The sequence below is a fragment of the Daktulosphaira vitifoliae genome, unplaced genomic scaffold, assembly GCF_025091365.1.
Source record: "Daktulosphaira vitifoliae isolate Bord-2020 unplaced genomic scaffold, ASM2509136v1 Scaffold_2, whole genome shotgun sequence".
Classification (NCBI taxonomy): Eukaryota; Metazoa; Arthropoda; class Insecta; order Hemiptera; family Phylloxeridae; genus Daktulosphaira; species Daktulosphaira vitifoliae.
The window spans coordinates 3,023,782-3,051,494 of record NW_026099573.1 but is presented as its reverse complement, the minus strand read 5'-3'; the positions used below and the strand labels follow the sequence as shown (position 1 = coordinate 3,051,494).

Genomic DNA, 27,713 nt, shown 5'->3' with positions numbered 1-27,713 from the left:
CATATTATATATTTTTGTCTGCAAAAAAAAAAAAATTATGCATGAAGCAAGGAATTGTATTTTTTTATTTAAGAATGGTAGCTTAATTTACCCACTAATAAAAAAATATATTCAAAAGTAATAAGAGTAATAGATAAACAATTTGAAAAAAAATGTTTTGAAAGATCTAACTTAATTTTTTCCTCTAAAAAATTATTTATATAAATTTAAATGTAATTTAGAAAAACAAAATGTTGGATGAGAATTTAATGGGCTAAATCTCCTTTACGCTTATGAATAGAAGTATACAAATTTAATGATTATATATTATTCAACTCTTTAACAATTTATGTAAGGATATAAAATTGTTAATGAAACGACAATCAAGTAGTATAATTTATTGATGTTTAAATTAGTTCTCTACATGAGAAGACGCCCATTAAATAAAATAATAACAGTGACAATAATAATAGAGAAACAAACAAAAATTTTATGTTTTCATCAGGCGATAATAATATTATCATTATAACTATAAACATGTTAGCACGACTACAACGTGATACAAACGTAGGTTCAGCAGAGGTCTGATGTCGGGATATTCCAAGGTAGTCAGCTATTATAATATTACTATTTTTATTTCTTTTATATTGTATAAGAATGTATTCTGTGTAATATCACATTATGGATAGACGCAATTGGTTTTGGCGGGCCATTTTCACTAACGATGGTGTTCGACCGCGTGTTTTTGAATCTTTGCCGTTGACCACATTGTTGTTGCGTCGTCGGTGCTGGTCACTTGCTGTTCGTTCGTTTAATCTCTACTCTAATACGCCAGTCTTTATTATCGTTATTTCAGTTAAATAAAATTAAATAATTTTATACGTTTTGTTTTCGACGTTTAATAACGATATTGTTGACGGTGTTTATTAGACTATATTTATTGAAGTTCAGTACGTCTTAGAAAAATATAATACAGTAATTTTATTTGTCGGAATTTAAATTTTCATTAGTATATTAAAACATTCATTCAACGTTGTTGAGTTTTTAATTTTTTTGTGCTAAAATTCTGTAGTGACTTAGTGACATTTATACGCACATTTTGGATTAAAGCGACTTAAGGTAAATGTCTTAATGTTGCATTTTATTATTATAATTACCATAGGTTAAAAAAAGTGTACAAATATCTACCATAGTAGTCATATTTATTGCTTGATTCAGGGTCGGTAACCTAAGAGTATTGTCCTAAGCATTCAGTTTAATTTTTTTTTCCCATTTTTTCATAAAATTTTTTCAGGTCGTAGGTCACGCAACGGGATGGCATTTGTTATATTCTTATAAACATTGAACTTAAAATATTCTTAAAACACATTTTCCTTTATAAAGGTATGTTAAAAACAATTTTTTTAGGAAAATTAATGTTATTTTTAATGATTCACCCAATAAAAAGTGCTGAGAAAATGGTAATTTACCCCGTGGTCCATAGGGTAAAAGCGAGACTTATTAAAACTTCTTCTAAAGCTCTCTGAAATTAATAATTATAAGAGTTTTCTGGTAAATAAAGTAAAAAAGTATACAATTTTTGATAAAAATGACCGATTTTGTAGTGTTTTGTCTAAACACGGAATACTCGCATTATTCTAAATTAATTTAAATTTAAGCTTGTTTAGTATGTGATATATGATTCAAAAATTTAAATGTCTGGTTTCCGATACTCTATGAGTAATTTCCTGTTAAGTAAAAAATCATGTAATTATTAGTAAATTTTTTAATTTTTTTAATTTGATTCAAAAGACATCGAAGGGTTTTACGTCAGGGATTTTAATCTTTGTCCAGATACCAATCAATATTAAACTAAAAAAATGCATCAACTTCAATACGCTGTATTTCGACTGTATTTATAAACTATAGTTAACGCATATTAAACACATATTTTAGATTTTGAAAAAAAATCTGTTATTTGTTTTGAATCCATTTTTATTAATAAAAATATTTCTTTTTATACAGTGTGTATCTCTACGTAATACATTTCAAAAATAAGTGATAACATTAACGGGACTACTGTGCGGGCGTCAAATTTTGCTCTACAAGACTACTATATCGACTAACATTTCATAAACCCATGTTATTATCCATAACCAAAAAATAATATTATAATATTATAATGATATTATACATTATTACATTTTAATAATATAATTGTAAAACATAAAATGTTTACATGACTCTCTTAAATATGTGCCCCTGTGCCCCCACTCCCTCTAAATATGCTATTGCGTGTTAACATTATAATTGACTGCTAACTTTGCTTACGATTAACGTTATTTAAAATAAATATTTTTCCAGTATTATCTCTTAACAATTAAATTATTTTTAGTGTAACTTAGTCGAATTCATAGGCGTAGATAGTTAAACGAAATTGGGAGTAAATTTACCCCCAATTTCCACTCACATTAAAATTACTTTTATATAACCATAAATTTAATTTTCAAAATGTTTATAGCAACCGCCTTATTGCGTCTATTATTGGATCTGTTTAAGAGAACAGGATGTAAAATTTAAAATGAAGTTTAATCAAGATTTTAAAATGATTATCTCGCTTCAGTTAGAAGACAAATGGTTTTTATTTTTTGTTAGGGTCCATTAAAATATTTTCAAATCTTATTATTAGATATAATATGTACCTTCAATAGTAAAGATATTATTAATGAACTTTTAAAATGATTGGTACAATTAAATTATATTATAATTATATTCAAAGATAAATGAAACCTCTATTATTGTGTTTGCTTGTGTTGATTAGCTGATGAAGCTAACTTCCTAAATTTGAACGTGTTTACGATATAACTTAAAGTTAACTAGTATGACATATAATAATAACAATTATAATTATAATTATTATTATAAAAAAGGGAATAGGCCAATTATAGAAGAAAAATATATATAAAAGATTATTATGTTATAACTAAATTAACTACATGAAGTAATATGAAAAATAAATTAAAACCAACTACATAAATAATAAATTAAAAATATTACATATCAATAAGATCAAAACTGATGACAATAAAACATGTTTCTAAAACATTATTACGATAAAAAGAGAGGATCGCTATTTGATTTTCGTGAGACAGATTAATTTGACTGAAGAAAACTTTAGGTTAAAATAGATTTACAAAAAAGAATGAATGAATGAGTGGGGGTCGAGTAGGGACATTAAAATATTAATTGTATATTATCCTAAAAGCCCATATTAATTTATTAAAAAAAATTAAAATTGTTTTTACATTAAATGATACAGGCTCAAGGAAAAGAAAAACAAAGACAATTCTACCCTAGATTTCGATTTGAAGATAAAAAAAGAAAAACGGAACATCATTATAAGTGTAAATTAAAATTGGTAGTTTTTTAGTATTTATTTACAAAGATCTCTGCTATCCACAGAAAGTTACAATTTTGAACAGTAATTTTAATATTAAAAATTGTTTTATAAAATAAGCTAAATGTAAAATCTTCATTTGGGATGTAGCCGGGTTGCATTTTAAGGGGTTTAGGGGATACTCGATCCTTTTCACTTTTTGAAATTCACTTGAAGTCCCATTTTTACTGAAAATGGTATTTCTAAAGAAAATATTTACAATAAAAATATATTCCTCAGTCCTGCGCCTTCCAAAAAAAATTTTTAAATAACGTGTAGAGTTGTGTATGATATAATTTACTAAACATTAAATTTCAAGCCTAATGGTAATAAAATACAGATGAAACAGATTTAACTGACAACTCTTATTAACTTTGATACAATTAGCATTTCACTGTGATATTTTAAAAATAATTCATTTTTTCTTATATTACATTCTCTTAACTATTGAAGGTGTGTTATTGCAACGACATATTACTGATGATTTTACTTTACTGAAGAACTAATTCTTAGGTGCGTGGGTAAAAAACCTTCAAGCTAAAATGTAGTATTAAAAAAACTTGTTAACTTTGTAAATAGAAAAAAATAATAACAATGTTTCCTTAAAAGAAAATTAGAATTTATTGGTTACGATATATTGGTAGTGTTTAAAAATTATAGAACTTCTAAAGTATTTTTTTTTCAATATTTTAATTTTTTTTTAATATTTTTTTTTATTGTGAAATTTTTAATTTATCAAACTAGAATCTGAATTCTAGTTTGATAGTTTTTAGTTTTAGCTTCGATGCGAAGCTGAGAAGGTATTAATTTTACTATGATGTGTTTTTTTATTTTTTTTATGTCTGTTGCCACTTTTTCTCAGCTCTCACTGGACCGATTTCTTTCAAAAATACGTCAAAAGATCACAAATCGTATCTAGTTGAAGACATTACCCTTAAAAATTGAAAAAAATTCCCTCGTTCCCCGCAAATGGGGGAAATATCCAAAAAAATTACAAATTTAAAAATCGCTAATTTTCGAAATTTTTTCACTTTTTTTTCTTAAAACTTCCATAACTTTTTGAAAAATCAACAAATCAACATAATTTTTTTTTATACTAAAACCTTAGATATTTACCTTTCATTTGATATCATTTTTTTGAAAATCTATCACTTAACCTGCTCATTGGGGGGGATTTAAAATGGCAACTTTTTTACAAAAATTAATTTTTTCAACTTAATTTTTGAAAATGTTCCGGAAAGACTGCGTCCTTTAAACATATATCAAATTAAAGCTTATTTTATGTACTACAAAATGAAAAAAAAAAATTTGTCCCGACACTTTTTTTTCTACATTTAAACGGCTGCCGTAGTTAAAAAAACACTATTTTTGTGTTAAAATTTTCGATTTTCGATTTTAAATTTTCAACTTAAAAATGCTATAACTTTTTGAAAAATGTATATATCAGCACAAATTTTTTTTTTCTAAATACATTATAAGTACATCTTTCATTTGACATACTTTTTATTAAAATTGGACAATTTCCCCTTATATAGGGGGCGTTCAAAACTTAAAATATTGTAAAAAACATAGATCTTTTTCAACTGAACTTTTGAAAATGTTCCGGAAATACTGCGTCCTTTAAACATATATAAAATTAAAGCTTATGTCATGTACTATAAAATTAAAAAAAAAATTTATCCCGACGACCTATCTTCTATGCGCAAATGGCTACCGTATTCAAAAATATGTTATTTTTCTATTAAAATTCTAGGTTTTGTATTTTATTTTAAAATATCTTATTAGGAGAATATATTGACTTTTATGAATATTATATAATTTAATTGACATAGAATAAAGGTCATAAGACATAAGAAATTAAACTTATTAAATTTTTTTTACTTTTTTATTTTCATACTAAATTTAATAATTATAATTAGTATTTATTCATATATTATATTTTAAAATCAAAGAACTACTAATTAGAATATAATCAAAGAAATAAGAGTTGATGTTGCTTTTGGAATAATCCACCAATTTCTTTAAATGAAACACTACCTACAGATTTGCATCGAAGCATTTCTTATGATAGTGATTTTAATCACTGTCAAATATCATCTTGTCTACACTGAGCCTCGACCCCACTGTGCTACCGTTTTTTTAATAATTTTATTTTTTAATAATTAAAAATCACATGAAAATCGATAATGTTTATTTAAATAATTTTTTCAACAATAAATTTACTTACGAAAAATAAGAGATAAATTATCCATTTTCTTTTTTAAGCTTCTTTATACGTAAAAATATTGAACAACATTTGAAATTTCTGATTATTGATTGATACAAATTAAAGTTTGTAATATATTTTAGTGAAAAAGTGACACAGAAAAAATTATTTTCTTGGAAAATAAAGAATTATAGTAACACATCTTTTCTTAGACCTTCGAATAAGCTCTGATTATTTTTATTTAATTTTTTAATTTACTATACTAAGCATTAAAAGCTAATAATTATTAATTCTATGACCACACTTGGATTAATATCAAATTAAAAAATTTATATTTCCAATTTTATAATGTTACATTGGGCGTTCATATAAGTTTAAGTAAAATTTGTTGCTATTTGCATTTTCTTATTGGATACATGGAATTACTACTACTGGTATTTTCATTTAAACGAACAATATATAATTATCATCTTAAATGACTGTTTATAGTTCAAAGATAAATCAATCACTAAAAATACATAGCTATTACTGAATATTGTGTGTATGCGCGTATGTGTGACTGTATACACCTAATAATCAAGGTTGTCTAGAAAATAATACTAGAAAACATACATTTAAAAAAAATATTTATTTTATACATTATATCAATACATGCATATTTAATTGTTGACACCTTCTAAAGATTGGTTCTTAATTATAGTTAGAGTATTAAAGCAACTGTAAACACGATGTCACAAAATTGAAAACAAAAAATTTTACATTATGATACTATGTGGTAGTATGATTAGCAGTTACGCATTAGTATTTGACTATTTGGTTTATTTTTTTATAAAAAATTGAAGTTAATTTTAGATTTATAACTAAAATTATATGTACAAATTTTTTTTAAAGTAATTTTTTTGAAGTTATATTTTGTAAGTTTCCTCATCTTAAAAACACGTATTATTACTATCGTAGTTTTCATTAAATTTATTGTTACCTAACATTTTTATTTGAGTAATGTAGTACAACATATCGGTTTAATTTCGAAGAGTATGTAATTGTTATGACTTAACAGGATATTAAATATTTCCTTAAAAATTAAAGAACTAGGATTATAATAATTAAAAAATAACAATATTTAAATATTTGAATTAAAAACTAAATCTTAATGAATTTTTCGATGTTACAATATAAATTATGTATATTAACTTTTGCTCTGTATAATATGGAACTATTCAAATACACATAACATAACAATGCTTTCAAAAAATGAATAAATAAATAATTTTTTGTAGTATTTTTAATTTTTGTGAATTTTCAGTACATTATTTAAAATTTCATATATATTTATTTAAATATATTAGTGTATACTTCTTTTTTTTTTAGAAAAGAAACATGAAAATACTTCCGTTTATTATTTTTTGATTGTTTATTTTTGTCGTTGTTATACGATTAGATTCAGTGCTGTTTTATATTGAGATTGTAACTCATTGCTTCCAAAACATTTTTTCTATATTTTAAAATAATTTTATAAATATCAAATATGTACAAAATATTTCATCATCATATCCTAAGCCTCTATCTATTTATTATTTAGGATTGACTTTACCTTACAGTTTGATAGGTTTTTACACCATCTGTCGCTTGACATTATGACAGAGAGAGCTAATATTATACAAAATAGAGCTCTGTAGCACAAGTCAGACCAATCTAAACCCAACCCAACCCAACCAGTCGGATTAAACCAGAATTTTTCTAGTTGGTTGGGAGATGAGGCTTTTTGAATAATAATGAAATTGGGTTAGCCAAAATCGACCCACTCGTAAAATAATTTCGGATTGGAACAGTCTAACAAATTAACTAGGACAGCCTGAATATATGGTTAAGTCGATTTGCACGTAGACATTTCGTATATGTTTGAAATAACTCCTATAATTTTTTCTGTAGTTTAGTATATTTATCATATTGTGTTTAATTATTTAGTAATATACACCTGTATAATGAGTAACACGTTAGCCTTCGATCGAGTTTCTGTTTATAGGAAACAAGTAGTGTTTTGTGTTGACTCCATCTGACTACTACTGCAAAATATAAGTTGAAGTTAATACTAATTAATCATTGGATACTTTCTTATTGAACTTCTATTCTTTGTATTACTAGTAGGATAAAATTTCGATTGATAATTTAAATATTTAAATTCTTTAGTTATATTTCAATGACATAATTATTATCTCATATTATCAGTGAACTAGTTCAAGAGAAAAGTTCCTTAAATAAAATATGATCTAATTCAATTTTATCACATTGAAACTTTCTTTTAAAATTTATGATAAAATTAAAAAAATCAAGAAATTACAAAACATTTTATAAAATAAAATGTACACATTTTAGCTTCGATGCGAAGCGGAGAAGGTATTAATTTTACTATGATGTGTTTTTTTATTTTTTTTATGTCTGTTGCCACTTTTTCTCAGCTCTCACTGGACCGTTTTCTTTCAAAAATACGTCAAAAATCACAAATCGTATCTAGTTGAAGACATTACCCTTAAAAATTGAAAAAAATTCCCTCGTTCCCCGCAAATGGGGGAAATATCCAAAAAAATTACAAATTTAAAAATCGCTAATTTTCGAAATTTTTTCACTTTTTTTTCTTAAAACTTCCATAACTTTTTGAAAAATCAACAAATCAACATAATTTTTTTTTATACTAAAATCTTAGATATTTACCTTTTATTTGATATCATTTTTTTGAAAATCTATCACTTAACCTGCTCATTGGGGGGGATTTAAAATAGCAACTTTTTTACAAAAATTAACTTTTTCAACTTAATTTTTGAAAATGTTCCGGAAATACTGCGTCCTTTAAACATATATAAAATTAAAGCTTATGTCATGTACTATAAAATTAAAAAAAAAAAATTTGTCCCGACACTTTTTATGACTATAATTATTATAGTCATGATCTTATTAAAATTTTATGTTAAACAATTATTGTTAATTATCGTAAAAAATAAAAAGTGTTCTTGTGTAGTTCATGCAAAATGAACATGTTCAAATGAGCCTATTAATATGAATGCGTTCTTTTCTATGAATATATTATTATTATATTATATTACATTTTAATTATTATAAACAAACTGGGTTATTTAAATAATCTAGTTGAGGAGTTAAATATGTGTGTCACTATTTAATAGAATATTAATTAAGTTTAAGTCCTTATATGGTATAAGGGATGAATTAAAAAAGGATTTAATAACTGATAAATCAAGAAATATAACTTGTTCGATAAACATAATTTGAGTATAAAAAGGGGAAAGAGTAATATGTATTTGTATGGATGCAATTTTCTCTTAAATTATATTTAAGATATTTAAAATTTAAATTACAGATCGTTTACAAAAAGTTAATAAATATGTTAAAATGCAATTAATTGATCTCATGTATTACCATTGGATTACGATTATATCAGCGAAGTTACTTGATTGTGAATTACTATGTACCGATATTGTTGTGTTAAATATTAAATTATAATTATAATTCAACATTTTTACAGGTTTTATACTATTTAATGGTAATACATTATAATTAAAGCATTATATTTTTTAACATTTAAAGTAGAATTATAGTAAAAAAAATAGTATAAATAAATTTTAAGGGTACTAACACTTAAATAAATAAATAACTATAAAAAACTCTTCTAGTACGGAGGGAAATGGAATAGTGGTACTCGGAATATAGGTACCATTATAGATTGAAAAGATTATCATAAAATGAGATTGAAAAAAGAATTCGATAATTCGGATCAAATTTTTTTAGGAAGAGGAAAACCTCAAAAATCTGTAAACTTCTGCTTAAAAATATTTATATTTAACAACATTAATTTTAATTCACTCTGTTTTAATAGAGAGAATATTTTTAAAAATGAGAAGTACTCTACTCCCACTGTATGTCGATAATGTTTCACCAGAAGTATAGGCACTAATAATTAAAAAAAGTTGAAGTAGAAAATTGTAACATAAAAGAGTAATTTTTCAAACAATTATACCATTTTTTCATTAAACTCTTGCATCGTTTATATATAGAAGACAAGTCATCGGGATATATTTATATATATATATATATTTATCTTACTTTAAATTATATGAACTATTGTTAAAGATATACTTAATACTCGCAAGATTTCCGAAACATTTTCAAAAATTAAGCTGAAAAAGTTAATTTTTCATATCAAAGTTGCTATTTTGAAGCCAAAATTTTCAAAAAAAAATGTATTAAAAGAAAAATATTTAAGATGTCCCTCCAAAATAAGATAGCTTTGATTTATTCATTTTAAAAATTATAGCTATTTTAAGGAAAAAGTTAAAAAAAAAAAACAAAATTTTACAATTTCAAAAATAGTATTAGAATAGCAATTTAAAAATAGTAATTTTTTTGAGAATATCCAAAAAAAGTACAATTTTTAAAATCGATAAATTTTGTCACTTTTTTTCTTAAAACTTCCATAACTTTTTCAAAAATCAACAAATCAGCATAATTTTTTTTTATATTAAAACCTTACATATTTCCCTTTCATTTGATATTATTTTTTTGAAAATATAACTCATAACCTGATCACGGGAGGGATTTAAAATAGCAACATTTTTTAAAAACTAACTTTTGAAAATGTTCCGGAAATATTCACAGTTTCATTTAATCTTAAATTAAAGCTTATATACAGGGTGGCCCACCACTCACTGACAACGTAAATAACTTTTGATCCAGTTAATATTTTTAGCTGATTTTTTTTTTAAACATTAGTTAGACGTTAGGTATATAGCTATATCTCAATAATTAATTTTTTTACATTTTATTAAAAATATTAATTATTTTTAAATTTTAAATAAAATGTAAAAAAAAAATCTAAGATAGCTATTTTGTAGAGTAGAATTTAAGAAAAATTTTAGTAAAAAAATATCTTATTAATATTCAGTAGTAAATATTCTGTAGCGTTTTGAAGTTTGTGAAAATTTGAATTTTCATGTACTATTTTACGGTATTAAACATTGAAATACGTATTGAGAAAAGGACAGAAGAAAACGCTATCTTTTCATGATTACTGTGTATACATATGATGATAGTGTGTATACATTACAAACTTGGCATAAATACCATGATAAGAAATTAGATAAGGCAATTATTACTTATCACTCTCATTCAAAAGTATATTGAAAAGATAGCGTTTTCTTCTGTCCTTTTCTCAATACGTATTTCAATGTTTAATACCGTAAAATAGTACATGAAAATTCAAATTTTCACAAACTTCAAAACGCTACAGAATATTTACTACTGAATATTAATAAGATATTTTTTTACTAAAATTTTTCTTAAATTCTACTCTACAAAATAGCTATCTTAGATTTTTTTTTTACATTTTATTTAAAATTTAAAAATAATTAATATTTTTAATAAAATGTAAAAAAATTAATTATTGAGATATAGCTATAGACCTAACGTATAACTATTATTTTAAAAAAAAATCAGCTAAAAATATTAACTGGATCAAAAGTTATTTAAGTTGTCAGTGAGTGGTGGACCACTCTGTATACTTAAATATGAAAAAAAAAATTCGAAGTATACATTTTCTTCTTGGTGAAATTATTGGCTACCGTATTCAAAAATATGCTATTTTTTTGTTAAAATTATGGCTTTTGTATTTTATTTTAAACTATCATACAAGGGGAATAAACTGATTTTCATGAATATTATATAATTTAATTGACATAGAATAAAGTTAGTAATACATAAGAAATTAAACTTATTAAAAATTTTTTACTTTTGTAATGTCGAAGAAGTAATTTTTAAATTTAAATTAGCTTAATTTGCTAATTTTATCACGCGACGAAATCGATAACACTTGTTTCTTTCACGCTTAGGGTACGAATCCACCTGTGACAATTAATATTTTACATTTTTTTTTTAAATCTCATTTAGATTCAATAACTTCAATAAATAACAAGAATCCCATCACTATAGTCTCCCCTTGTGAGAAGAAATTTCTAATTCATGTTAATATTATTTTACTATGTGGTTTTTTTTGTAACTACGATTTATTTTGCCAACCCTCACTTGACCTGCTTTTTTCAACAATACGTCAAATGATTATAATTCGTATTTAATTGAAGATATTACCCTTAAAAATTGAAAAAAAAATCCTTATTCAAATAAAAAGTAGCTTAACAAATTTTTCCGTACAAACAATTAAAAACATTCATTTCTAATATTTTTAAAATATTTATTGTCGAAGAAGATTTGTTATGATAAAAGTATTCAACTATAAAAGTAAATAATAATTATTTTACTTTGTAATTTATTAATATTTTAATTCTATTTGTGTGTGCTATTACCAGTCTATAATATTCCAAATTTTTTTGTAACCTTTTGCTATATAAATTTAAAAAAAAAATGATTTTTAGTTTCACCTGAATTTAACGATGGATTTTTACAATTATAATCAAATTTTATAATATACTTAATTGAGTAAATCTTTTTAACAACTTTTTTTTATTGGTTCTTTTAGTTAAAGTAAATCATTAAAATTAATTCAGTTCTTTATATTTATATTGGAGAATCTTTTTAAACACCAAAAGTTCATTATAAATGATTACTATAATTTATATTTAAGTGATCTATTACGATAAAAATGCAAAAAGAATAGAGCTTTTCTGATAAATTTACTGTAAATAGTAATTATAAAATTTCATGACTGCATATTAATCTTAACAATTTCATTTTTTTCTATTTAATAATGTCAATTTTAAACTTGCAAATTGAGCTAAAGTTACGGTAATAAATTCATTTTTTTTTTTTATTATAAACTTTCACTTAAAGGACAAAATATAGAAGGTTAAAAATTATTACTTTTAACATATTAAAAATCAATATAAATAATAATTTGAAAACAATTCAATTTAACAATTATATAATATATAATTTTATATTATATTTTTGAATCTAAGAATTACTAATCTGGATATAATTAAGGAAATAGTTGCTACAAAATGTTGCTTTTGTAATTATCCACTAATTTCTTATAATTAAACATTATCTACAGATTTGCATTGAATCGTTTTTTATGATAGTGATTTTAATCACTGTCAGAGTAAATCTATACTGGACCCAACTATGTCACGTCCCTACTGTGCCGGGATCCCACTGTGCTGGGTTTTTTTAACTCAAAATATAATCTTCCATTTGAAAAAATAACTTGACATACCTACAAAGCGTAAAAAAAGAACTTAAAAATTATTATATACTGTTGACACATGTTCAATTAATTTGGTAACACTAGCAGTCTGGTAACAACGAGGCGCTCTAACGTCTTGACCTACCTCTGTGTCTATTCAATATAAATTTTTTTTTTCAATATTTTGAGCCCTCGTCTTAACGAAATATTACATCACCTAATAAAAGTATTGTTTATGGAAATAATAAATTCAATAAGTTAACTTTGAAAATAATACGTCTATTGATTGTTAAATTGGTTTGTTATTTTTAGTATTACAATAAATAAATTTAGTTAAATAAAATATTGTAATTTTTAATATATTAATACCAATAAGTTTTCATATGTATTTAATCGTTTCTTAAGTAATATGTTGACTTTAGTTTTTTATTTACGTATAAAATTAACAAAGTTAATAGTAGTTTTCGTTTTAAATCAATTATCAATGTTTTTAAACGGATTTCATGAATATGTAGCTAGACAATTTTGTTTCTAATTAAATTCACTGAATTTTGAATAATCAAACTTCTCTGTTGTTTAATGTATTTACAAATAGCATTATTTTTATGACAGACGACAAGTATATTAAATTTTGAAGGTGATCTACCTTCGTGCACATGGTTTTTCGTTGCGTACGTTAAATTACAATTACTATGCCGTAGTAATGTTTATGGGACACATTTACTTACAGTTGAAAAAAACTTGTTTTCTTAGCATGGTACAAAAAACACACTTAAACAAATTTAAACAAATTAATGCCGCTTTTTTGTTAGAAATTTGATGTATATTCCTCTTCCTACTTTAAAATGTTTACACTATAATATTAATTTTATGTGAAATATGATGACGTACTAGTCACATTTCGAGAGCAAATACAAACAAATAAATTTGAATGTTATTATCATCGAATAAAATACTGTCGTATATCAATCTCAATTATTGAAATTGTAAACATTGCGTTGGTATTATTATTGTGCAATAATTCCATAAATAATAAATGTTTACAAACTAGTTGTTTTATATAATTTTAAAGCAGCTTAATTGGTGCAGTATAAACATTATATTAAAATAAAATCAAAAAATATTTATGTAGATGAGTTTAAAATTAATAATTTAATGTGGGCTGTGAAGCTTTAAATTTATGCCTTACGTCTCCTATAATTATAATACAACATGATTTAATTATTTAAAATTATTATTTGGGAAATTTGTACCGTTTCCCGAATAGATAAGCTTCTGGGTGTGAAATTTTAATGGCATCTTACCATTAACTCGTATCATATTATTATATAATTTTATTTACTAGTGTCTCACTTTAGTATTCGCGTGAACTAAGCTAACTATATGGTACATCACTAACGATCAACGCAACAGTACAGAGTCGAAAAGTTTTTCCAAAATTACTTTTACTAGTTACACTTTTAACTTTTGTACTTATTGGTCTAATAATTTTTTTCTCGTTATGACTTATGTTAATATGTTATTTAGGGTTCTTTGAACTATAAGTTTTTTCGAGTCGAATCAATAATTAAAGAATTTGTATCTGTTAGTTGTTTAATATTTATTAGATATAAAAAAAATTATGTCTTCAAATTTTGAACTATTAAGCCAAAATGAATAAATAAATTATTAATGGTTGGTAGTGTAATATTAGTTTTTTCAACGCAGATGTGATATTCGGTTGGTGTTGAATAACACTATGCAATTTATGTAATCAGTTACAACAATTATTATTGTAATTGGCGACAAGGGCCAATGAATTTTCTTTTTTTTTTTTTTATTGACAATTTCTGATGAATCCTTGCCAAGTATCTTAGACTTTTTATTTTTAAATGTTTACTAATTAAGTAGCTATTGCATTAATAAACGATTTTCTACGTTTTGAATTTTATCACAGCATTAATAAAAATTATTTGTTTCGGTTTTCTAAAAACTTATGTGTTGAATCAGTATTTCTCAGCCTTTTTACCATGATGAAAACTGGTCAGTTTTTTGGATAGATGCAATCATATTTTATAGACGTGTATAGATCATATTTTGACGACCCATTTTGTTTTGTATCCCGAAGAATCCGCGATCTTCCTCCGCATCTAATAAACCTTAAAGGTATTCTCCTCGGTTGACTTATTGAATTTCTATTTTGCGAGAGTCCGTATAAGTTGGCCCACTGCTCTTATTCTCTGACTTTAAAGTGTCGCCACTATATCATACTCGTTAAATAAAGAACTGACTTCTCTGTTTATTCTTATTTCAAATTTCTCCCAAGTCCAAATATTCTTCAAAACATTTTTTATTCAAATATCCTTAATTTGTTTTCGTCCAATTAAGTTTGTACACTATGCACCACAGGTTTATAATTAGTGAATATTTCGGCCATAAAATCTACTTGGTATCTTTCTATCTCTTTAATATACGGGTTTTATAGTCTATTTAAGATTATGTTCGAAATAATTTTATAGGATGTGTTAAGTATCGATATATCTATAGTTTTGACAATCCATTACATCCTCTTTTTTAAAAATAGAACATGGTACTAATACCTTCCATGGTTTTGGTATTGTTTCTTCTCTCCATATTTTATTTATTAACTATTTAAAAAGTTTAGACATTAAATTCCATTTTAGTGCTTTTCGTCTCTTAGAAACTCCAACCACTTCACTTTAACCTCTTCAAACAATGGATCTTTTATATACTGATTTTCTATGTTTATATTATTATGTTCCATTTCTATAAACTTGATATAATCAGCATTTTTTGAAAAAACTTTTTGATTTCTCGCGTCACCTTTTCTCATTAAATCTCTCTCATTTTTTCATTATCTTTTATCTAGATTCAAATCGATTTTTAATTTTATTTGGTTTTTCAAAGAATAATTTTGTACTAATTTAATTGCTAGTTTTTGTGCTAGATTTTTTCCGATAGTTTGTTTTGATTTTCTTTGTTTTAAGGCTAATTCTCGTTTATCAATTTATCTTGAATTCCTCAACATTATTGTTCTAGCATTATCTCTTTCTAATGTGGAAGCCTTGTATTCTTCATTAAACCGTTTATTTACTGATCGTTTAACCTAGTAAAATACTTGAAACCCTAGTACTTCCTTTTGCTATTTTCTTGGCTGAGTTTTTTGTTCTTTCCTTATTTCATCTCAACTATTTGGCAAACAGTATTTGCCTCATCAGTTTGTAGTATGTCATTTAATTTATTTTTGTGTTGTTCTGCATCCTAAGAATATCTTAGTAGTTTATTATTTATTCTTTTGGCAGAAGTTTTTCTTTTTTACTGATAATATAAATATGAATTTTATTTTATTTTAGCAATGAAATATTCTGATATTCAGTTAGTGCTTCTTATGCTATATATGTCCATTATAAATGTTTTGGTTCTACCATCTACTATTACGTGAACTATCTGGATTCATGTTCTCCTATTTGGTGATATCAACGTTTGTTTGTGATTTTTTTATAAGAGAAAATCGTGCTACTTATCACCATATCTCGTGCCATAGCAAAGTTTATTAGTCTTGTACCATTACCATTCATATGTAATCTATGATTTCCTATCGTCGGCCTAAAGATTAATTTTTGACCTATTTTAGCATTAAAGTCTCCACATAATATTTTGACTATTATTTGGTATTAAATTACATACTGTTTCCAATTTTTCGTAGAATGAATTCTTTATATCCTCAGTGGCCCATAATCATAAATTATTACTTTGTTATACTGATTACACTTCAATTATAAATAACATATTCTATCATTAATTTCTTCAAAGAGTTGTACGTTAGATAGATGTTTGTTACAAATCCTACGTCTGTTTGATGATTCAGTCTCTATTATGAAATAAGATTTAATTAATTGAATTAGGTTTCCTTGTCCTTCATCTTATTTTTTAAATTGTAGCTAGATCCAGTTGATATTAGGACAGTTTCGAAAACACTGTCTTCAAATGACCAGCCCTATATAAACGATAATTTAATAAAATAGCATTTTCTAGGAAAATACTTTCACTAAAATTTCTTATATTTTTTGTAAAAAATAACAGAAATGTTTTTACTTTATATTTACTCAAAATGCACAAATTAATGGTTTTAAACCTTATAAATTTATCTATTGGTTAAAGTTTTATAATAATTATAAATAATAATAATTACAATTATTGTAAGTTAAAAAAAATTATTTTTAAAGAATTAACTTTTGTTTGAATAATGACATTAAATTTCCACTTTAAAAATCAAAAAAATCTTGTTAGAATAGTCCTAATTTTTTTTTTCTTGGTGACTTTACTGATTAATTATCGTTGAATTACTATTAAGTTATTGCCTCAAAAACTAAATGTGAAAGAAAAAATCTAAAACCCGATTCGGAATCGACATCGAAATTTCATTTAGAAGTTCTACAAAAATTGTAAATAAAAACAGTAGCACAGTGGGGACGTGGAATAGTTGTGACAGTGTAGATGATACCTGAAAGTGATTAAAATCACCATTATAAGAAACACTTCGATTTAAATCTGTGGATAGTGTTTAATTTTAAGAAAATGGTGCTTTATAACAAAAGCAACATCAATTCCTATTTCCTCAACTTTATTCTGATTAGTAGTTCAGATTACAAATCTGCAATAAGATTTTTTTACACTTGTCTCTAATTTTTGAGATTATTATTAATAATCTCTCTTTTTTACTTATTATTACTAATAAGTAAACAACAAATATTTACATGTAACATAAAATAACCAAAAAAATTTAGGTTTTAATGAAATTCAACATCAGAGGAAGAAATCATAGGTGAAACTAGGCTCCGAATATAGTTCTAAATATTACAATTGTAGCATTTATTTAATCACCAAGAAAAGAGTTCATATAGAAATTATTACTATGATTTTTATTGAGATTATATATTTCGATGTGAATACAAAAAAGTTGTGACAAATTTAAGTAAAAATAACAACTTGAAAAATGATGAACACCAAAATAATATGTTTAAATAAAAAATAATTATATAAAAAACAATTTTTTTTCATTTTTAAAAAAAGTTATGACAGTATTAAGAAAAAATTTTTTTAGAAATTAGGTAATTTAACAATTTAAAAAATCGTAATTTTTGACGATTTTTTCTATTAACAGTCAATGAGAGTTTTTTTAATTTTTTTAAAGCAATGTCTTCCACTGTGAACGATTTGACGTATTGTTGAAAAATATCAGTCCCTGAGAACTGAGAAAAAATAGCAACAGACATAAAAAAAAACAGTAAAATTAATTCTTTTTCAGTTTTGCATCGAAGCTAAAAATGTTTGTTGTGTTGTGTGTGTAATTAGAAATTATTTAATTTCATTTATATTTACTATTAATAGACTACTTCTACAATAATTTGTGACTGTATACAATAAAACATTTTTTTTTTTTGTTATTTATTTTGTTATATAGAATATATTTTAAGGAAACTGGATTCTTAAGAGTCTCATATGGCTAGTTCTATTTTGTCTTTAATTAAAAATGTTTTTAAAAATAATTTATACATGCAGGGACGTATTAAATATTATTTAAGTACGCATAATATTGAGATAATGAGCTGACTCGTTTAACATCAAATACCTCTAGTATATTTTCAATTTAACATTTAATTTTAGATTGCTTTTTGATGGAAAAAAATGTAGCGATTGTTTGAATGTTATTATTGTGGTACTGCTCAAATCAACTAAAAGCCGTAGGCCTATAACTTATATATTAGGAGTTAATAGTGACGACAACCGTATAGTTTTTAGTGAGGTGAATACAAAAATGTTGTCCTTGTCAATTATATACGATATGCTTATTTATTATTATTCCAAAACTTGTACACCTTCCTGTAGTTGAATCTATTCTTTATAAAAATTGATTATGCTCATCTCGTTATTCTCGAATTACAGTACGCACTTTTGTTTTATAATTTTACCAACTTGTGTTTATTGGCGCCACTTGTGCTTGTAACGCTACTAACTACTTATTCTTATTGTTTCCTTGACCGTAGATCAACGTTTAGTTTCAAATAATATTATTTATACATAAAACCGTAGCTAATATGAGTTATAGCTGTTTAACAAGTCTTCGGTTGATAACTATTGTAAACGATTGTTAGTAATTGCTTTCTCTAATATCTAATATCGGTGTTTGTCATGACGATTCAGAGTTTACTTGTTGAAATGTCATTACACGTGCTATATATCTAAAAAAAAAAATAACGTGAAATAAATTTTCATTTGTTGACATATCGTGCTCTTAACATGGTTAAGACGTGTTAACCCCTCTTCTTCCAAGAAAAATTAATCATGCTCAAAATTAATTTTGATAAAGAATTAATTTGAGAAATTGTACACAAAATAGTGCAGATATTTGTATAAAAAATAACTGATATTTAGTTATGTATATCAAAAACTACCTGTTATCTAAAATATTGAATGCAAAATCAGAGTTTCTAGAGTCTCTTAAGTCTCGTAAATTCTAACACATGTGACTTCAATGATACACGTTTTACTACGAAACTTTACTCAATTTTTAGTTAAAATAATATTTACAAGTTATATATTTTTACTAAAGAACATTTAATAATATAAGATATTATTTCGTTTTGAACTATTAGAATAATTTTTTAATACCTTTTATGTAGAAGAATAGTAGTAAAAATATTATGCATCTATTTTTCTTCTTATATTTTCGGAAAATTAAAAAAATTAATGAATCTATTACATTAAAAAAAATTTAACGAAATCAAATGATTATTTTTTAGTGAATTGTACATTTTGTCAGCGAAGGACTGGGAAATGTTTGACTCATTTCTCAAAAAAAAAATTCATCCCAGGTCCAGGAAATGACTTTTTGTTCATAAATTTAATTATTTGCAAACACCTTTTGGTGAATATTGAGGGTTCTAATGTAATATCCCCAAGTTTATTTAATTGATAAAATGTAAGCTCCCTTGATTAATTAACATTAATTATTCTAGCCCCTAATTATTCTATCATTTGTCTGTTTATAAATTCATTATAAATAATTTGTATAATATTATTTTGGGCAATATGTACAAAAATGTTTTTTTCTTTCAAATCAATACAATATAAAAATAAATACGAAATATTAAATTGTTAAATTGTGACCTTCGGAAGTCGGCACCTTCTTAATGTACTCGGGTGGCTGTTCGCTTATATTCATCGGCATATTGATTATCACTGCATGTTGGGTATTTAATAGATATTTTTCACGTATTTTAGTATATGTAAAATATAATCTTCATTAATATTATGTATTTATTTTCGATTACTCGATCAATTAATTTGTAACCTAAAATGGCATTCTTTTATACCACCCTCTCTCCCATGAATAATTTTGTGGAAAATACTAAAATGGTTAAACCCACTAGCGCAAAATTCACTATTAAAAATTTCTATGTTCTTCTAATTATAAAGGAATGTCACCTATATTAGACAATTGCTAAACTTATTATTAGGGTTAGGTAGGATATGTGCATTATTTCGATCTGAAAACTATTATTATTAGATACGTTTATTGTAACTTATTAAATACGACTTCCCTAAAATGTTGAATATACAATTTAATACTAGTTGTACATAAACATTAAAAATAACTAGATATCAGAATAGTAATAATAGTAATCAGAAAAACAAATCAAAATGCTATACATATATCTCTTGCTCTTAGAAATTCAAAAAAAAATTATTAATTTGTAAAATATAGTTTTTTAGAGGTATCATTATTAAGAAATTATCCAACGATTAGTCTTTATGAAAAGAAGCCATAACAGTAAAACAAATATAATTATAACCAGAATGATATTCTCGTCTTTCATATCATAAAAATCGTTTTAAATGTTTTTTCTTATCAGTGCATGTTACAATCAGTGGCATGCATATTATGTAGACAATTAGACGCAATACTATAATTAAAGTACTGATACTAAGAGTACATGTATTTATTTTAAAGGTGTTGTAAACGGATTTTTTCTATAACCAGTTGATATAAGAAAAAGCCGTCAAGACGAATCTTATGAATACAAATTGATAACGTTGAACTGAATAATAATGGAACTGATGCAACCTATGCCGCTGGAACTTGCTTTGAGAATACCGACTATACCAGAAACTTCCACGGCGACAGTAGCGCAAACTATAAGCACAGCAGCTTCAACAGTAGTCACTGCAGTAGCCAAAGGTCAACGAAATAATAATCCTCATAGGGTCATCAACGTTCATGGTTTAATGTACGACGAAGCAGTCATCAACGATGTGTGGATAAACGCAATTCTATCCACTTTGGCACTATCGTGTGCCGCTTGTGTTTGTCTATGTTTTTTGTATTGTAAAATTCAACAGTGGAAACATGAAGGTTAGTACAATAACTATCTTATGAAGTAAAAAAATTATTTATTTTTATGTTGATGAAAGAGATAATCTAATAGATTGTCGTAAATCAATAAACTATTGTAAATTAAACAAATAATCTAACATTATTAATAGAAGTTTTTTTTTTTTGCTAGTTTTATATATTGCACTCCGAATAATCTTATTATTTTATATAGAAATGGAATAATTCATCGTAATTATTATTTAATGCATTAAAAATATCTATTATTATATAATAATAGTGAATAAGTTTATCGGTGATCTTTACATTCTATTAAATTTGTTGATACTCTATCATAATGCAAATAAAGCAATTATTTTTATTAAAAATTTGAATTAAATTGGAGCATAATTATAATTTTTAGTTACTTAAAACAATCATTTTTTTAATAGCATTAAGTCATTAAATTTTTATGATAAATTGACTTCTTATTACTGTTTTTTTTTTTTTGAAAAATAATATTTTTATCTAAATAAATTATCTTTGATGGATATTATATGTTTTACTATTGATAGTAAAATTAATTTATTGTGATAAAGATATTTACGTTCGTAAAGAAAACATTTGTTTATCTGCATTTTAAACAAAATCCATTACGTTATATTGAAAATAAATAAACGGATTTTTATTTATTGTTTTTAACTAAATTTATTTGTTTACTCGATTAGTTATTGTTTTTCTATTTGATTTATTGAAATGTTATTATGATGTAAAAGGTGTTATGCTTTGACGAGTTAAAAACAAAATTTAAATAAAATTTTTTTTATGTGTGTGTAGATTTTTCAGCTTGTGTTAAAACATCTTCAGTTTTTTAATTATTAAGAAAAGTCTGTAGCCATATGAAATATACAGTGTATTGTATTTTATATTCATTGATATATTAATGATTCCGATTGCTCTGGGTAACATAGTTTTTCCGCCTTCGATAATTATTTTTTAGCCTTTATTCCTCATCACTCGAGTAAAATAAAATTAAGGTTTTTAACTTATTTATGGATACGCTATTATCGGTATTGAATTCTATACTTTAGGAAGGTTTGGTAGCGGTAGCATATATATTTTAATGGCTTGTTCATTGCTGTTGAAACTTGCATTGATTAAACGAATGTCACGAGTTCATTACTAAATTTTATAATTACTAGTAATAGTTGAATAATAAGTGTTTGTGTGTACAAACAATTATAAATTCGTATTGGATCTTGTGTGTGGTAGCGAGCATTTATCTGTTGTACATCAATCCCTCTAGAAAGATCATTGTTTATAACGTCATTCTGTGCTTGGCGACTACCTATCTGCGAGCAACTTGACTTACCCATCTCGCTTTGCTTTGACCTTGATACTTTTCTTCTGGGAGATCTTTGTCGTTGACAACACAATAACACGTGCGATCATCGATATTAATTATTTTTCTAACCTTTCGTTCGGCTTAAACAGGATCTACAACGTAGTACAACGTGTTGATAATTTTTATTTATGTTAATAACCTGTGTCATTTGTATGGGTTTTGTTAGCCAGTTTTTCGTGCGTTTTTGCCTCACAAATTTCAAAACTACACATCATAATTATAATGTAACTTCACAGCTAAACTAGCTTATCCAGGCCGCCACAAAGTCATTAAGCGACAACTTGATTAAATAACCATTAACATGTTTAAAGTAAAAATAATTATCATTAAGGTTAAGTGTGACAATGAATGTGCCTGCTGAGACATTCGCGTCTCTTATACTTAATGTATGCGATCAAAATAAATAATCTATAATTGTAGAAATTAAATAGATTGATATTCTTGTTAGGAGTACGAAAAATACCAATTTTATATTTAGTAAGTGAAATTACATTATTGAATTGAAAACAGCCATCGTAGAAAAACCTTTTTGCAATTTCAAAACTTGATATTTTTGATCAAATCGCATGTGTATTTTAATAATTGGTAGTTACTTGGTTTCCACAAATGGAAATAATACTAGTTTAGTTTTACAAATAAAATATGAAGGCTTGGTGTATTATCATTCATAATTGGGTTGTTGACACTTGTATTTTTTATGTCGCTTGTATTTTCATTTTATAAATACTTTTAAATGAAAAAAATATCATAAATTATTAAATTTACATTTTTTATTGTTTTTTATTTTGTAACTTGAATAAAAAATTTAAATAAATAATAAATCTTTAAGTGAGTTTAAGTGATGTTGGAAAGTCTGAGAATAACAGGTTTTATCATATTATTTAATTAGTATAATTAAATTGAGGACATAAAAAAGTAATTAAGTAATAAAATTTTAGAAATCAAAGGTCCACCGAATTCAAGTTGTAATGAATTAATTTTTTGTACTTAATACAAGTACTAATGTGTAAAAAAAAAAAAACTTGTTTATTTAATTAACGTCATTGGTATGTCTATAAATTGACTATTATATTTATCTAATGTTATGTTTGTATGTGATGAACAAATTAAATGGACTATCTAGTCAAGCTTATCACGTTGAAATCTTCTAAACTTAATCTAGAGAAAATTAAAAAGCTGTAATTTTTCTATAGATGATGAATCGTTGTGTTTATTTAATGTGCGTACAAACTTTTTTTATTAATTAATTGTTGTAATTAAGGGTGCATTCAAATGTGTTGGAAATAGTCGTATATTAAATAAGCATTTACTACAATTTTTCATGGTAAACGAAAAATCAATTACGAGCGTATGTTAAGTACACTCATAATACGTAATATTATGCTTACTAAGTCAGTATTATTAAGTATGTTAAATAAGCATTGTGAAAAATGTTTTATTCTAATTGTCATAGAAAAAATTTTCTGTAATTCCTACATTGGTCATAAAAATAGTTACGTTGTTATTAATAATAATAATGATAAAATTATTATTATTATTATATTAATTAAATTTAATATTTTGCATTATACAGTAATTGACAAGTGGTGTACACTAGCATAAGTATTAAAAAATATTTTAAAAAATTGATCAAATTATTGATTAAAAATTCAAGAAATGAAAAATGACGTTTATAAAATGTAAAACAATAGTTAATGTTTATCAATCATTTAAATGATCGCGAAAATTGATACTACGGACGAAAATAATATAGATTGCAGAATGAATTGTCATTATAAAAATAAACAATAATTGTTCTCTTAATAAAATTAGGTTAATTCACAGCGTTAGTGGGGCCAATAACTATTTTAGTCGGTTCATGGACAAGTTGCAATGTCAAACGAAGGTAACATATCGGCCTAAAAACGTGATAATAACATATATGATTTGAATTTACTAACGAGAGTTACCCTCTGTGTACTCTCATTAGAGTATTATTAGAAAAACATATGAGAGTTTTCAAATTTTTATTTTTACCGACTCAATTTTTCATATCAGTTATTTTTTTATTAGTTAATGAAATCAAATTTTTATATTTTACACATTTATATACCAACCTTCTCGACTATGGCCTATGCCAGTATTAAATAATTTAAAAAATTCCTTATCTTTTGAGCCCCTGTAGCTTGATAATTTTCTTACTATTGTTTACATCTTTATATATCTATATGTAAATTTATTTATTCTTAATAATTATTATTATTATTATTAATACAATTATTGTATTGACATCTCTCAGTACTTGTCCGTTAATTATGAATAATAATTGACGATCGATTAAATTTATTTAATTAATTAATTACTCCACCGCGATGGGTGGTGTTATTATTTTAGTATATCTGAGAATTTTAACTATGTTTATTTATACATATACTAGAAGATTTAAAAATTAAAAATAAATTAAGTTTCAAATAAATATACGAAATCATGATATTTCTCTACATTTTCATTAGCTATTGAATTTAATTGCTATTGAATCAAATATTGTAGTTAATTATATTGTTAATTTTTATTATTTTTTAAGATTTAAAACGTCGTTTTCAATGTACTGTGAACTTGACTTATGAATTTGTATTTCTGAATTTATTCAGTGTAGTTGTATAAATTTTAATCATTTGTATAAGTATCTAATAAGGTTTTTTATAATTTTAATAAATTAACGGAAAAATTACAATAAATCAAATTAAAAACCTTATTTTGGACGTAACTTTTTGTCCATAAAGTATTATACTAAAATATAAATACCTATGCAATGTAAGTAGTATGTTTAACTAGAAAGCAATTTAACAATATTCGATATCCTTCTACCTAATTCCCTATTCAAGGTTGGCAACCTAAACGTTTAAAGGCATGCAATAATTAATTTTTCTGATAAAAACATGTATTTTGTATAGTATTTTAAAACGAACTCTAAATATAAGATGCTGTTTTTTAAATTTAAATTATTTTTATAGAAATAATATAAGGTTTATGTAAAAGAAATATCCTCTATATTAAATAACAATATTATTTCCCTGTGGATAGGGGATAAGAGTACTTCCACGGCCCATCTGCCAGACGTAAGAGGCGACTAATGAGATTGCGTCAGGTCGGGGTAAAATTTTTGTTAAATAATATAAAGTGTCTTGAACAAAACTTGGGCGAATTCTCCCATCTCGGATGTACGCGGGGACAACGGGTGAGAGGGAATAAAGTAGTTTGGCCGATCCAAGTAGTTGGGATTAAGGCGAGGAAGAAGAAGATTAAATAACAATATTAGGAATGCCTTAATGCTACTTATATGTATTTATATAAATTAATATTAAATAAAAAATATAATCTTTCATTGGTTTGATTTTTTACAGCTGAACAGAGGAGACGAGCAAAAATTGGTTCAAATTATGATGATGAGTCTTTGCCTAGTTATACCATAGTAACCGGTCTGCCTTCTTATGATGAGGCAGTTGAGTGGATGCGGAAGTCAAACTCATCACCTTCCAAGTACAATACCGCTTCCGGTTTGTTCAAGCAAACAGCTATATCAGTGGTTAAATTGCAAGACGAAACGTCCGCTATTACGATTCCGGGTAAACCCATGACTTATCCATCATCGTCGCCAATGCCGCCTCCCATTTCAACATTGTCATCATCAACGATGCGTTTTAAACTACATAGATCTGAACAACAACAGACGCCACCAATGCAACCGGTCACCATTTCCGCTTCTGTAGCTTCTTCACCGCCACATTTTGGACTTGTATCACATGGCTATTACATGCAACACCGAACTTGCAGTCATTGTTTATCTGTTCAGGAACTACTGGAGACCTATAACGTTCGGTAGACATCCCTTCAACGGGGATCATGACTATTACTATTTATTAATATCGCGTTTTGTACATTTTGTTTGTTATTTACATTAATATAATAGTGCTTACTAATTTATATATGACTAAATTTTTAAAGATTTGTTTTGAGTCAGATAAAACTTTTTTAATATATTGTCTTGTAAAGTGTGTACATGGATAAATTTTTATTCAGTTTTATGTGTCTTCATTTTTTCATTTTTTTAATATCAATTGTCAAATTTCTCTAATGTAATAAAATTTAATATATCTCCATATTTTTCAGTTGAATATTAAAAGTTAAGCGTATACAAACTTTTAAATTTGATAATATTGCTTAACAACCTAAGTAAATTTATTTACATTTATTTAGAATATAATTTTCTATAGTTAATATTCAACATTTGACTTTTGTCTAAAATATAAATTTAAGTTACGGAATCTTTTTTTATAGTAGAACTCAAAAAATGTTAACATTCGTTAAAATATATTTCTGGTATGATTTTAAAGTTAAAAATATCTGTTACTTAAATTTAAAGGCTCATTTTTTTTTCGATAGCTATAATTTTTGGCAGCATAGTTGCATAGCAGTAACTACTAAGTCCTTGATAATTTTTGTATTTACCAGTCTCAGAATTTGATGTTCAGTTTAATTATTAGTAAGGTTGTAAATTCTAAAGCTATTGAAGTTAAACAAAATAATATTTATGGATTTATAACATTATTAATTATGCACATTTTTATAGATTTTCAATTTTAGTCTCAAATGATTATATTACATTAAACAGTAGAAAGTACTTTAAAAATATATTTAAGTTTAAGCTTATCCTTGAAGATTAAAATATTTTATCAATGAAGTATGCATCTAAACAAAGATAAATATAGATCAAAGATTTTTTCATCTCTTTTACATCATTAAGTCAAAATATTCAATAGTAGTCACTATTTATTTTGTAACATATGCAAAACTTAGTTGAAAAAAAATAGGTATTTTAGATTAATTTAAAAAATAATGATCAAAGTTCCTTGATTTTACAATTTTAGTTCCAATTTAAATTGTTGAATATGTAACTAAATGCCTGCTAAAATTCAGTGTTTTAGTCGTTTTGAGAATGTATTCAAAAAATTGTTGGACAAAAACATTTTTAGAAGAATATTCTTAAATTTTTATACTTTTGTTTTAATTTAACATTTTTTATGACTCGATTGCCATAAACTTATTTACAGACATTCGATTGAGTGCCAAATTTTTGTATAAAAATGTTTT

The 27,713-nt window shown here is 24.9% G+C and overlaps 1 protein-coding gene across 2 annotated transcripts; it reads left to right on the top strand.

Annotated features, from left to right (window-relative positions):
- Positions 1-681: 681 nt before the first annotated feature.
- LOC126898830 (protein commissureless 2-like) lies at positions 682-26,645 on the top strand. Of its 2 annotated transcripts, none has more exons than XM_050673227.1 (3): positions 682-1,098; positions 20,819-21,220; positions 25,967-26,645. In XM_050673227.1, exons 2-3 carry the CDS (start codon positions 20,917-20,919, stop codon positions 26,443-26,445), a joined length of 783 nt encoding a protein of 260 aa, XP_050529184.1. In that variant the 5' UTR covers positions 682-1,098; positions 20,819-20,916; the 3' UTR covers positions 26,446-26,645. The 2 variants fall into 2 exon arrangements, with proteins under 2 accessions (XP_050529184.1, XP_050529185.1); XM_050673228.1 differs by lacking the exon at positions 682-1,098 and adding an exon at positions 3,342-3,362.
- Positions 26,646-27,713: the final 1,068 nt, after the last annotated feature.

What these genes read in the sequence shown, in the direction of transcription:
- LOC126898830 (XM_050673227.1), top strand. Translation starts at nt 20,917, where the DNA reads ATGGAACTGATGCAACCTATGCCGCTGGAACTTGCTTTGAGAATACCG. An exon ending in TCAACAGTGGAAACATGAAG is followed by an intron (nt 21,221 to 25,966) that starts GTTAGTACAATA and finishes GATTTTTTACAG; the next exon opens with CTGAACAGAGGAGACGAGCA.